This window comes from Bos mutus, chromosome 17, assembly GCF_027580195.1.
Source record: "Bos mutus isolate GX-2022 chromosome 17, NWIPB_WYAK_1.1, whole genome shotgun sequence".
Classification (NCBI taxonomy): domain Eukaryota; kingdom Metazoa; phylum Chordata; class Mammalia; order Artiodactyla; family Bovidae; genus Bos; species Bos mutus.
In genome coordinates this window covers 3,924,054-3,937,212 of record NC_091633.1, presented here as the reverse complement: position 1 = coordinate 3,937,212, position 13,159 = coordinate 3,924,054, and the positions used below count along the sequence as shown (strand labels likewise).

Here is a 13,159-nt window from a genome sequence, read left to right as displayed (position 1 = left end):
GAGGCCCATGTCTCCAGTGGACACCCACACCGTCCCTCAGCCAGACCCGCAGGTAGTGCAGGGCAGGCCCCCCCGCTGGTTTTTGTCTGATTTACTTAGGGATGGCTTCTGCCAGTCCTTGGAAGCTCCTTGGCCTGGGAATCAGGGGGGATGCCGTGGGAGCTCTGTCAGGCCAGCACCAACATGCCCTGTGACAGCCTCTTGGAAAGTCACTGAGAGCCAGTTTCCCACCAGCCCCTTGGCAGGCTCCAGCCCACCCTCCATCAGCGCGGGGGTCCCCAGGAGCCAGCTGGCCACTCAGTAGACACCAAAGGAGAGAGCCGCTGCCACTCAGCCTCCCAATCAGTAAGTCGAAGCTCTAATTATTATTATTTCATATTGCTCGGGGTGGGGGGGGTAGTTTTCATGCTAATAGGAAATCCTAAGAGACACAGGGAGGCCCAGCCAGACACCACTCATACGTTAACGTCTCTCCATCCTCGCCACCGCCCTGGAGGTAGCACTGCCGCCATCACTTCATAAGGGAAACTGAGGCCCCAGGAGGTTAGAGGAGATGACTAAGTGGTAGACACGGCAGCCCCAGGTCTGTCTGGCTCCGAGGGCCGGGTTCTTTCTTCCCAGTTCCTCTGCTCCAGCAGAAGAACCGAGGGAGCACAGAAATTCGGCTCTAAGGGTGGGATGTCGGACCCAAGACGTGTGGATGAAGAGGGCTTCAGCGGGGGCTTTTCTGGAGACTCTCACACCCCCAGCCCCAGGTCCTAACGGGCACCTGCTGGTCCATAGAGGCTGGGAAGACAGCCCAAGAGCTGCGGTCCTGCCTGGCTCCTCTGCAGGCTCTAGATGCTCCTGGGAGCCTTGTCCACAGCCAGGCGCGAGAAGTGCGGGGGCCAGGCCTGGTCCGGCCCAGCTCAGCCAGGGTTGGCATTGCTCCCTGAGCCCCTCTCCCCAGGCTGTGATTAATCAGCGACAAAAAGCAGTAAAATGTAATCAGACTGGGGAGGGCAGGGCCGGCAGGGCCGTGGCAATCAGCTTTCCCCCTGGGGCCGAAGGCTGATTGGACCAAAGAGGGGAGGGAGGTGGTTCCAATGGGGCCTCTACGGAAGGACTGATGCTGAAGCTGAAGCTCCAATACTTTGGCCACCTGATGCAAAGAGCCGACTCACTGGAAAAGACCCCGATGCTGGGAAAGATTGAGGGCAGGAGAAGGGGATGACAGAGGATGAGACGGTTGGATGGCATCATCGACTCACTGGACATGAATCTGAGCAAACTCCAGGAGATAGTGAAGGACAGGGAAGCCGGGCATGCTACAGTCCATGGGGTCGTAAAGAGTCGAACACAACTGAGCGACTGGACAACAACAGGGGCAGGGTCTGCATCTGGAGCCATGGTGAGGCCTGGGGGCCAAGCCCTCCCCCATAAATATGCATGGACATCTGTGAACACAGGCCCGCACCCAAGGGCTGCACACTGCCCCCCCACCTGCCTACTGGCCCCTGCCCTCATCTCCTAGCTCACAGCCTTGGCACACGCAGGTGGCCGCACACCCTCCCAGCACACGACCATCTCCATGTGGACTTGAAAACACACGTACACACCCTGTGGATAACAGGGTGTAACATGCACACACACATGCTGTCCCCTCACTCCACAGGCACACGTGCCTGGGGCCTGGGACAGCCCTGCACAAGTACTGGGTCTAACTCGGAGCCATGTGAACTGACCAACCCTCCCAACAGTCCCCACAGGCACCCAGCCACCTCTCTGTCCCCCATGGCCTCCCCCGCCTGGCTCCCTCTCTGCAGGCTTAGTGGTGATGAACGTCTGGGAAGGAGCCAGGATTGGGGCTCCACTGCTGGGGGGCAAGGTCAGGGGCCAGGTCTCAGCCACAGAGCAGGGGAGACTGCCCAAGACCTATCCCCAACTCCTGCCAGCCGGCCCTGCCACATGACCTTGGTCAACGCCCTTCTTCCTCGGACTCAGTTTCCCCACTCTGGAGCCTCTCCTGGCACCAACACTGTGTGATTCTCTTCGAGGACTCAGGGGCCGCGGGGCCAGACCTCCGCTGGCTGCCAGGTATCTGGTCCTCGACTCCCTGCTGTCTGTTCGAGGCGGGTGGGGGCCAGCCAAGGGGCTGGAAGGAAGGGCCCCACCCCCACCCCACCCCACCCCACCCCATCTTAATTTAATCCGGGTGGCTGCGGACTTGGTTTGTATGGGGGTGGGGGTGGGCGAGTGAGCCTCTGTAGGGAGAAAGAGGAGCCCGGGCCAAAGGGGAGAAAGAACCCCCGGCCGGCTCGGGCGGCCACGCAGGGGCCGGCGGCGGGAAGGGGCGGGCGGGGTGGGGGGAAGCGCGGAGGGGGCGGGCGAGCGGCGGGCGGGGGAGGCGGGGAGCGCAGCCAGCGCGACACGGAGCGAGCGAGCGAGCGAGCAGGGGAGGCGGCGAGAGCCGGAGCGGCGGGCCGGGCGGCCGCGCCGGCGAGCGGACGAGCGGGCGGCCAGCAGCGCGCAGCGCGGAGCGCGCGGGGCACCGAGGAGCGGGAGCGGCGGGCGCAGCGCGCAGCGGCCCGAGCGGAGAGGCCCGAGCGGCGCCGCCCCCGCGGCCCCTGCGGGGCCCCGGCCGGGAGCCCGACGAGGGAGGGGGCGGCATGGACCGGCGGCCCGGGGCGCGGGGGCGCTAGGCCCCCGGAGGGGCGCCCCCCGCCTCGCCGCCCTCCGCAGCCGCGCGCCGCGCCCGCTCCAGCCGCCCCCCGGGCCGCCGCCGGCCCATGAGCCCCGACCTCAAAGTTTGCGGCGGGCGGGCGGGCGCGGAGCCTTCAAGATGCCGTTCCACCCGGTGACGGCGGCGTTGATGTACCGGGGCATCTACACCGTCCCCAACCTGCTGTCGGAGCAGCGCCCCGTGGACATCCCCGAGGACGAGCTGGAAGGTGAGTGCCCCGCCGGGACCCCCGCCGGCCTCCTACCTGTGCGCCCAGGTGAAACGCGGTCTTAAGGGCGCGGGGGCTGGGGGGCTGTCTGCGGGTGCCGCCTGCCAGGTGGGTGCTCCAGCGAACAGCTGCGCGGGGAGGCCGGACCCGGTCGCACCCCTGCGCGCCGCGGTTGGGGGTCGCGAAGCGGAGGGCCGGCCCAGCCTCAGCCGCGTGGTCCCCCGCGCTGCGGAAACTTGCCGGGCCCCGCAGCGGGGTCACGGGGCCGCGCAGTCCGCGGTGACGGTGCGGCAACGTGGCGGGTTGGGTTAGGGGTCTGAGCTGCGCACCCCCCGACCAGCGCCGGCCCCCGGAGCACCCGCATCCTGATCCCCTCGGCGGCGCCCGCCCGCGGCTCTGCACTCGCATTGACATTCCGCTCGTGTCGCTTTTAAAATCCAATCTGCTCGGGCAGCCAGAGAAGGGGAGCGGGCGCTTGCCCTGCTCCCACCGGCTGCCGGGCTGCCCCCAGCCCCTGTTGCAGGGCCCGTAGCCCTTTCCCCACAGCCCTGCGGAGACCCCCAGCCCCGAGCGCCGGGAAGGCGGCCGGGGAGGTGGTGGCGACAACAAGTGGCCAGACTGGGCAGCTTGGTCGCGATAACCAAGCCTGATAGGGAAAGGCAGAGGGGGCGCGACCTGATCTTTTTCCCAAGTGCCTCCACCTCTGGACATGAATGCGGACCTTGGGCAACAGGCTGGGCAGGATCAGAGCAGATGGTAGAGCCTGGGGTACTCAGACTGAGGATTCTGGGCAGCAGTGAGACCCCTGGGGCCTGCAGCTCTTTCCCTACAGGACCGGGGTCAGGGGCTCAGGTTTCCCCTCCCCCCAGACCTCCTGGGGGCCCTTGGCAGTGGAGTGAGGGGCTGTGGGCTGATGGGGGTCTCGGCCCCATGGATCTGCTTATCTGCTGTTGCGGGAGGGCCTGCGATCACCCAGAGGCTGGGCCTCTCTTCAGGTACCTTAGGGCCAAGGGTCTCTGAGATCTGGGGCTCAACAGGGCCTTTGCGGGGTACAGCTGAGACACCAGTGCAGTCAGGGGTGACGGTGGGAACACAAGCCACGGAGAGAGGTCCAGCCGCACCCCCAAGCCTTGGAGGGATCAGATCTTGAGGGAGTCAGAGGGGATCGGGGGGGAAGATCAAGGGGAGAAGGCGCCCCCACGCCAAGCCCGCACTGCACCACCGTTAGCCACCTGCTTCTCACCACGTCCCCCCGAAAGCCGCCAGAGGTTGGGAGAGCCGTGGAAATGGGGTCTGGTGTCTGACGCGGGCAGGGCAGGTTTATGGGTACCACTACTGGGTCTCTGGCCTTGAACTCCAAAGCCCAAGTCCATGCCCTGTCTGCGCCAAAGCCCAGGAACCAGAGTTTCATCCAGGGCCTGGGAAAACGAGGGGGTCCAGTGAGGGGCAAGAGGGCAGGGGTGGGGCATTGGCCGTCCCTGCCCTAACACTGTCTGCTCCTGCCCCGGGCACTCTAAACCTCTTACAGTCCCCCCTCCACAGGCCCTCATCCATCCCTTCCTCCTGGCCAATCGGGCAGGGGTACACTTTGTCTCCCCTGCACCCCAGGCAGCTTTCATCTCATTCTCTCCTCTTGCTCTCAGCATCCCACCATGCCCCTGGCAGCCTTGCTGGGGCCTCACTGGCTCCTCTTCCCCTGATCTCCCAGCCCTGGAGTACAGACCCCAAGGAAGGGGAGAGGTGGGAGGAGACTGGGATGCAGGGGTGAGCAGGGCACAGGGCGGGCAGTGCAGGGGCAAGGAGCCCGCAGGCTCCCCTTGGACCGCATGGCGGACATGCTGGCAGGAGCCCAGGAGTGTTAGTCACCAGCCACACCAAACGCACTGCCTGCTTCTTGCCCGTCCCCTTCTCCCAGGCCCTGTGGAGCAGGGGCCCCTAGCACAGGGGACATCTGAAGGGCAGGGCTCTCCCTGGGGGGGTAGGCAGATGATGCCTGTAGATGCTTGGCGGTCCCCTCCCGTCTGGGACAGCATGTGGGCAGCCAAGGATAGAACAGGAAGTCCTCTGTGATCGACCCCCTTCTCGGCTGCAGGCAGTCTGGAAGCCCTCCTCCGAGGAGACCAGGTCTCTGCAGGCCCCAGTGGTCCCTGGATGCCAAGGGCTGGGTGGGAAGGGTGACCATCCATGGCACAGAGTCCCCCTCTGCCCCGTCCACCTCCCCAGTGGCCCGTCAGCGCTCCTGTCCCACCCAGGTCCTTGGTTGGGGGACGCCCGTCAGTGGGCGAGCCACGTGTGCCGAGGACAGCGATCCCAGCAGCTTGGGATGAGACACTGCAGACAGTACATGCCTGCCTGCAGAGATCCAGGGGGCGGTTAGGACGAGGGAGGGAGGTGGAGAGCGCTGGCTTAAGGTGGAGGACTTCCTAGCCAAGCGAGGAGGGGTTTGAATCTCTGCTCCTTGATCTACGGAGTGACCTCGGGCAACCACTTGCTTTTTGCCTCGGTTTCTCCATCTGTAAAAAGGGGTTGGCCTTGCCCCTCCCCAGGGCCGCAAGTGACAGAGGACGTGATGGAAGTGCTTAGCACAGGGCCTGGCACAGGGCTCAGTGGGGGCTCGGAGACCAGGGCAGCAGTGGGGGGGTTAAGGAGCGAGGAGAGGGAATCGGGGAAGGCCCACGAGGAAGCAACACGCGGTAGGTGGGGGACTGGGCCAGAAAGGCAGGCTCGGGGAAGGGGTGGGTGGAAAGGGCCTTGAAGGTCTGTGGAGGCACGTGGGGACCCCTGGATGGGTAGACGTGGCTGGGCAGAGCTGGCCTGGGTCCCTGGCCCTCCTCGAGCAGAGGACAGAATCCCCCAGATTCTCCCTGAGATGCACACTGCACGGCCCCCCACCTGCCGGGCCTGTGGCTGACCCCAGTGGCATCGACAGACTTGAGCAGCTGAGGTTGGGAGCTGGGGAACGGCAGGCCCTCACCCAGCCCTCCCTCAGAGAGAGGAGGAGGCAGACAGACGGACAGGCGGACAGACAAGCAGACAGGCAGGCAGACAGCCACTAGGGCAAGGGTCTGGGCTTGGCACTTGACCTGCTCAGACAGACAGTGGAGTCTGCACTGCGTGGCCAAACGGGGCATTCTGGGTACAGAGGGGTCCCCTTTCCTGCCCCTCTTTCCCGCAAGCCAAGCAGCCACCTCCGTGCAAGCCAGAAACTCAGGGAGGCCAAAATGCTGGGGCGCAGGGCCAATGCCGCGGAGAGGAGCCGTCACCGCAGAGGACACCTTCTGCCCCCTGAAAGTGACCTCCAGCCCACACACCCCTTCTCTGGACTCCGGCTCCCATCGGGCTGGTTGGGGACTCAGGCCCAGACGCAGCTCCCCAGGCCAGGGGAGGGATTGAGGGCAGAGGCTGGAGGCAGCAGGAAGGGACCCGTGTCGGCCTGGAAACTCAGAGGCCCTGCCAGCCCTTGCCCGGGTCAGGCGTCCCCATGCCAAGATGGAGCGCAGCAGTCTTCCCCCGGCCTCCTGGGCGGGAACAGAGCAAGGCTTTCGGGGAAACGCGCCCAGCTGGGCTGTGTCGATGGCAGCAGCAGCAACAGGCAAGCTGTGACGCCCACCCAGCTCCGGGGCCCCCAGCAGAGTCCAAGTCTCTGGGATGGGGCAAGTCACACTCTCAGCTCACAGATAAGTCTGTGGAGGTTCAGAGAGGAAGGTGCCGTGTCCAGGTCTCTTGGCAGCTGAGCGGCGAGGCCAGACTCCAAGCCCTGGGCCTCTAGGTCCTAGTACCAGCAAACAGGAAGGGTGGCCTGGTGTCCGAAGCGCCCTGAGACCTCTCTTCTCCTTCCTGCTCTGCCAGAACATCTGGGATGTTCTGATTTATAGCATCCTGCTATAATTTCTTATTTGTTCATTTCTGTAGCCCCACTGTACAGGTGAGCAAACACCCACCCGAGGGCACCTGGCCAGGACGTGGGAGATCTGGGATCTGACCCAAGTCTGCGTGACTTGGTGCTGATTCTCTGGCTGAGAAGGTGATCCCTGAACTTGGCCTTGGAGAATCAGCAGGGGCCGGGTCGTGGCTCTGAGCAAGGCCGAGGACACAGAGCAAGACTGTGTGAGGCGGGCGTGCCAGGGAGGAGAGGCTAAGGGGACACGTGGAAGGGGAGGTGGCAGTGTTTGGATTGATCCAGTGGTCTTGGGAGGTTCTTCCTGCCTGAGAAAGGGACGCCTCTGGGACTGTCGCCTGCCTACGTACCCCAGGATTCACCTGCCCTCCACTGCCCCTGGTGTGTATCTTCTCATGACTTTTAGGAGGTCAGGGGCTCCAACGGAAGCAGCCCTGTGCTCTCGGGGGGCTCACCTAGCCCCTGTCGGGGTGGGAGAGACAGCCTGGCCCCCAGCTCATTGCAGGGGAGCGAGCCAGCATCCACTGTACCACCATTGTGCTGAGGCTGCAGTTTTGCCATCCCACCCTGGGACCTTCCAGCTGAGGACCCAGAAAGACGGGGTCCCTTCCTTGGGTTCCCGCTTCCCTCAAACCAGCCCCTGACCTGGGCGTCTGAGGATGGTTCGTCTGAGGGTGATCCCCCTCTTCTGTGGTGGCCCCTGAGGTGAGGGGGTCTTTAGGGGCTGCACGAGAGGACAAGCAGCACCCCAGCCACCCCCCGCCTCTGGCTAACACTTGCCCTTACTAGGATCATTTGTAAACTAAGAGTAACTGGGTTCTGAGAGGTGGCCCCCCACCACATGGACCGTGAGCTTCTGTTCAGCTCCTCTGTGTGCTCCAGATGTAGGAGGGGGGTCCCTGCATCAGTCATTCATTTAACCATTTATTAGCAAATGGCTTGGTTTGGATGACTGCACCGTTCCAGTCACGGGACACAGCAGTGAACAAGACCCACCCGTCCCTGCTCTCATGGCATCTCATAGTTCACAATCCAGCGTGGTCAGGAAGGAATCCTCCGGGGAAGGGGTCTGTGGGAGCCAGAGGAGGGCCAGAGTCAGCTGCGGGGGGGCAGGCAGGAAGGGAGGTGATGACGTCCATCCTTGCTGGGAACCAGGGATGTATCCGAGTTCGCTATGGAGAGGGGAAGAGCGTTGCAGGCAAAAGGAGCCTCCCGTTCAGAGGCCTGCAGGGGGAGCAGCCCTGGCACCCACCTGGACTGAAAGGGCCCCTGGGGCTGGAGTTCAGGATACATAAAGTGGGCAGAGCCTGTGGCTAGGTCAGGAGGCCAACAGAGCCAGCGAAAACCTACCTGTGTGTGTGTGTGGTCAGGAGGCCAATAGAGCCAGCCAAAAACCTGTGCGTGTGTGTGTGTGTGTGTGTGTGTGTGTAGGGTCAGGCACACGATGCCTGGCTGCAATGCCAGTGTCTTCCTCTCTTACCCAGGACTCCCAGGGGACTGGAACCCCCGCAGCAGCTCTGGAACTGCTGGTCCTCTGCTAACACTGCTCTGGAGGTGGGGGGCTCGTGACCTTCTCGATGGCCCAGGGAAACTCTAGATGGGCATTGGCCTGGAGTTCCCCGAGTCCAGGGTTTACAGGAGCCCTTGGCCTGGCCCAGCTCTCCCTTCCAAGCTGCTCCTCTGGCCAAGTGGCCACTGGTTAGGAGACTGGTTTCTCAGGCCCTACCTAGGATTGGGGAGGGGGTGGCAGTCCAGAGTCAGAGGGTCTGGGGGCCTAGGCAGCTCAGGTGAGGCCTGTGGACACTGTCCTGGCCTGCATGGCAACTGGAACCTTCAGGCCTTGGGTGTGGATGCCAGGTGGGATGAACCTGATGAAGTTTGGGGCTTTGGCCGCAGCCGCCTTGCTGTGTGGCTTGGGACACGTGGCCACCCTCTCTGGGCTCTAGTGGGTCCAGCAGAATCAGGGACTGACCCCCAGGTGCAGGATCCCACGGTAAGTCTCAGGGGCTCACAGACCCCCACACTGGCCACCTAGCCTCCTAGACCTCACTTTCCAGGTATGCAGTACGCCTCTCTTTCCAAATACACTTGTACACGTGAGCTCCCCTCCACCTGCAAACTGAACGAGGAGACCCCCGGGAACCTGAGCCAAGGGGGTGAGAGTGGACGGACAGACCCTCCCCACAACGGGAGGTGCTCTGTAGGACCCTTCTGGGGCTGAGTAACAATGGCGGGACAGCACGCCCAGCGACAGAGGTGGAAGGCTGAACGGGGAGAGTTTAGAACCCTTCAACCCTCAACCGTGGTATCTTTGGTAACACCTCACACCACGACTGCCCATTTTACTGTGGGTAAGACTGAGGCTGGTCCAAGGTCACTCGAGTTTCTGGTTCTCAGGCTTCCAGCCCCCTGCCTTGCTCTCCACCCCTGAGTCACCCAGGTTCCTCAGGGCTGTCTCCCTCTCCATACGATGTGGTGGTCGGGGGGAGTGACCCCCACAACTCAGCTGGCCTGGGCCTGCGGAGGCGCCTCCATCCATCCTGTCTTCCCCCAAATGTCGGGCTCCCGGAGGCAGTCTGTGCCCAGCTGTTAGCCCGGAGCTGCGGCTGCCTCTCGCGGCCGCCATTAACGAGTGCTGGCCGGTGTTAATGAGCTGAGCCTGGGGAGGAAGTGTGATGGGGATGGTGGGGGGAGGATGGGAGGAGCGGGGGGGCGGGAGCGGGGAGGATGGGAGGAGCGGGGGTGGGCGGGAAGCCTTCGGCAGCTCACGGAGGACCGGCTCCCCGCCCAAGTCTTCCCCTGCACAGCGGGCTCCGTGGTGCCGGCCACACGGGGTCGTTGTGAGCACGCCTGGAGAGGCTGTAGGGGCCTGGCACGCCGAGCCCAAGACCCCAGGGCAGTCTCATCACTGCCGCCACCCGGCTCCACTGCTGCGAGCTTGGCCTGCCCCGAGCTCCAGGGAGGCAGCGTTGTAGTGGACTCTTGGGCCACCCGCTGGCTGTCTCTGACCAGAACTTCGGGGTCCCCAGAGGGTGGTGAGGGTCAGGGGTGGCGGGCACAGTCTCTATCCTGAGCTCAGGTGGTGGGGTCTGGGATTCCGGGGGCCTGAGGAAGGGGCTGTTGGGGACAGGGGTGAGGTCCTGACCGGTTCTGCCCCTCCCCCAGAGATCCGAGAGGCTTTCAAAGTCTTCGACCGTGATGGCAATGGCTTCATCTCCAAGCAGGAGCTGGGCACAGCCATGCGCTCCCTGGGCTACATGCCCAACGAGGTGGAGCTGGAGGTCATCATCCAGAGGCTGGACATGGACGGTGAGCTGCGCCCCTGCCTGTTCCCTCACCCCTCACCTGCGGCGGGGCTGGGGAGCCGAGTGTGGACCCTGAGCCTCCAGGGATCCGGTCACTCTCACCACTCCGGGTCAGCCCCAAGCCCATGGCAGTTTGCAGCCGGGTCTGGCCCCACTCCTCAGCTGCACAAGTGAGGTCAGACAGAGTGTGACAGCCCCAGCTATACCCAAGAAGTTGGAGGCTCTACCTCTGTATTCCAAGGATTTTTCTCTTTTTGGCCGTGCTGTAGCTTGTGGGATCTTAGTTCCCCAACCGGGGGTTCAACCCGTCCCCCCTGCAGCGGAAGCAAGGAGTCCTAACCACTGGGAAGTCCCCAAGAAAACTTTAAAGTACAGAAAAGTAAGAATGTATCTACTAAATGGGCTTCCAGAATCCCCCTACAAGGCAGGAGATGGGGGTTCGATCCCTGGGTTAGGAAGATCCCCTGGAGAAGGGAATAGTAATCCACTCTGGTACTCTTGCCTGTGAAATCCCAGAGGAGCCTGGTGGGCTACAGTCCATGGGACTGCAAAGAGTGGGATACAACTGAGTGAGTAAACAACAATATATTAATACGAAATATTCCAGTTTCCATCACAAAAAAAAAAAAAAAAATCATTAGTTGTATTTGCCATCTGGCTTTCAATGAAGGAAAAACTCGTAAGCACCAGGAAGGCCCAGTCCTCTCCTCCCAGTCTTCTCTGGCCCCTCCCACATCCCCTCTCCACAGGGACAGCATCCTGAGCTTCACTTCCTGTGTGTGGTGGGGAGGATGTTTGGCCCTACACCCGCTCCGGGCAGCAGGGTTCGGGGTGAAACCTGTCTCCTACGGGCGAGGCCACTCAGGGCCCGCCTGCTGCACCCCCCCCACACACACACACACACCTGTCAGGTGGGGCCTCTGCACACTCGGGGGCTTCAGTGTCAGCCCAGAGCCTGGCACGTGAGGCTCCGAGGACGGGACTTCCTGGGTCCCCTATTGGCCCGTGGCGCCCAGGTGCAGCCTCCCAGCTGACTAGAACTGTGCCCACTCCAGGTGACGGCCAAGTGGACTTTGAGGAGTTTGTGACCCTCCTGGGACCCAAGCTTTCCACTTCAGGGATCCCAGAGAAGTTCCACGGCACTGACTTTGACACCGTCTTCTGGAAGGTACGTCCTGGCTGACTGGAGGGCTGTACTGGGGCCACTGAAGGGTCGGGCCCGCGCTTCAAAGTGGGGGCGATGACACCTCCAAGCTTCTGTCTGCTGGGCCAAGGGCTTCCCTAGGGAGGCCACTGTTGGTCGAGGACTCAAGGAGAGGGGTGAGTGGTTCCCAGCCCTCCGGGACCTAGAGGCTCGTCGCTGGTTTGTGTGGCCGCAGGGGCCGGGTGGGGACGGTTGGTGGTGGTGGCCGTGGCCAGAGCACCGTGTCTCCCCCCACCACCCAAGTGTGACATGCAGAAGCTGACCGTGGACGAGCTAAAGCGGCTGCTCTATGACACCTTCTGTGAGCACCTGTCCATGAAGGACATCGAGAACATCATCATGACGGAGGAGGAGAGCCACCTGGGCACGGCGGAGGAGTGCCCCGTGGACGTGGAGAGTGAGTGACCCCCCGGGATCCCACGGGCGGGGCAGGGGAGGAACCCTGGGTTGGGGGGAGCGCTGGGGGGCCTTGTCTGCCCCAGAGCCCACGTCTCCACGCGCCTGGTGCGGGAGTGCAGGCAGCCCCTGAGTCCCTCGTTTGGCTGTCCCTTCTGTCTCTCTGCTGCTCTCCGGTGGTGGCGGCCGCAGCCTGCTCCAACCAGCAGATCCGCCAGACGTGCGTGCGGAAGAGCCTCATCTGCGCCTTCGCCATCGCCTTCATCATTAGCGTCATGCTCATCGCGGCCAACCAGGTGCTGCGCAGCGGCATGAAGTAGGCGCCTGGTGCGCAGGGCCGCGGGCCACTCCGCACCGGCCGCCCCACAACCCTCCCCCTCCGCTGCCCCCTGGGCCACCGCGTGTACTTCAGGCCCTTGCATGGAGCCGTGGCCCCAGCCGTGGAGGGCCCGGCCCCGCCTGCACCCTGCGTGCCCCACCCTGGCCTGTTGTACCATAGCACCAACTCTTCCCGCTGTCCGGGGCGGTGGGGGGCTCCTGGGACATTGAAAGGAGGAAATCTGTGCAGGGCCCGGTAGCTGCTGGGGTCCCGGAGGCAGGAGGAGGCACCGTGTGCCCAGCGCCGCATAGCCAGACCCAGCCTGGTCCCTGAGGGGTGCCCAGGGCCGTGCAGGGGGTAGGCGGCCTCCTCCTGGAGTGGGACCAGACTGGGGTCTCCCGCGGTCCCTGGCACAGCCTGAGGAAGCCCCGCCCTCTGCTGAGTCCCTCCCTCTGACCTTCCCTAGACTCAAACCAGCCTTCGTCCTCACACTAGAGAATCAGCCCATTTCAAAGAGGAGTCTGAGGTCCAGAGGGCTCCCAGAATTGGCCTCAGCTCCCCCCAGCAATAGTGATTTTCAGGAAGGGCAGAAGCTCAAGGAAGATGGAGCCGGTAGCCACCCCACCCATTGGGCGCCCCCACCAGAGGCCCAGTGACCAGGGGGGCTCATTGCCCGCCAGCACCCAGCACAGCATCTTGACCTGGAGTGCAGGCCTGGGCCGTGGACCAACCGGGCCGCCTGTGTGGTCTCCCTACCCATCAGGGGGCTGGCTCCTCCAGGGTGGAAGCCCCCCCACCCCCATGTCGGTGCTGGTGCTGGGACGCTTAGCCAGGCCGCTCTCCCAGCCCAGGGCCCGCCCTCTGGGGGTAGCCCACTTCTCCACACCATCCAGGCCAGAGACCCGGCTCTGCACGCAGCCCGAGCTGAGCCACCTGTGCTCTGCGCTGGCAGACGTGGGGGCCGGGCCGGCAGACCCGGTCCTCAGCTCTCCTCCCCAGATGCGGAGCCACGCCTGGCCTGGACTGGTCCCGCCCGGCAGCGCTGAGCCTCCGCCGGCCCCTGAGGGAAGAGAAGGGCGCCAAGCACCGGTCAGCCCAGAGGACCAC

The 13,159-nt window shown here is 63.9% G+C and overlaps 1 protein-coding gene across 1 annotated transcript; it reads left to right on the top strand.

Moving 5' to 3' along the window:
• Positions 1-4,756: 4,756 nt before the first annotated feature.
• Positions 4,757-12,065, top strand: CABP7 (calcium binding protein 7). The gene is made up of 8 exons (XM_070386708.1): positions 4,757-4,787; positions 8,886-8,984; positions 9,269-9,460; positions 9,636-9,863; positions 9,994-10,137; positions 11,189-11,301; positions 11,581-11,734; positions 11,926-12,065. Exons 1-8 carry the CDS (start codon positions 4,757-4,759, stop codon positions 12,051-12,053), a joined length of 1,089 nt encoding a protein of 362 aa, XP_070242809.1. The 3' UTR covers positions 12,054-12,065.
• The last annotated feature ends 1,094 nt before the right edge of the window (positions 12,066-13,159 follow it).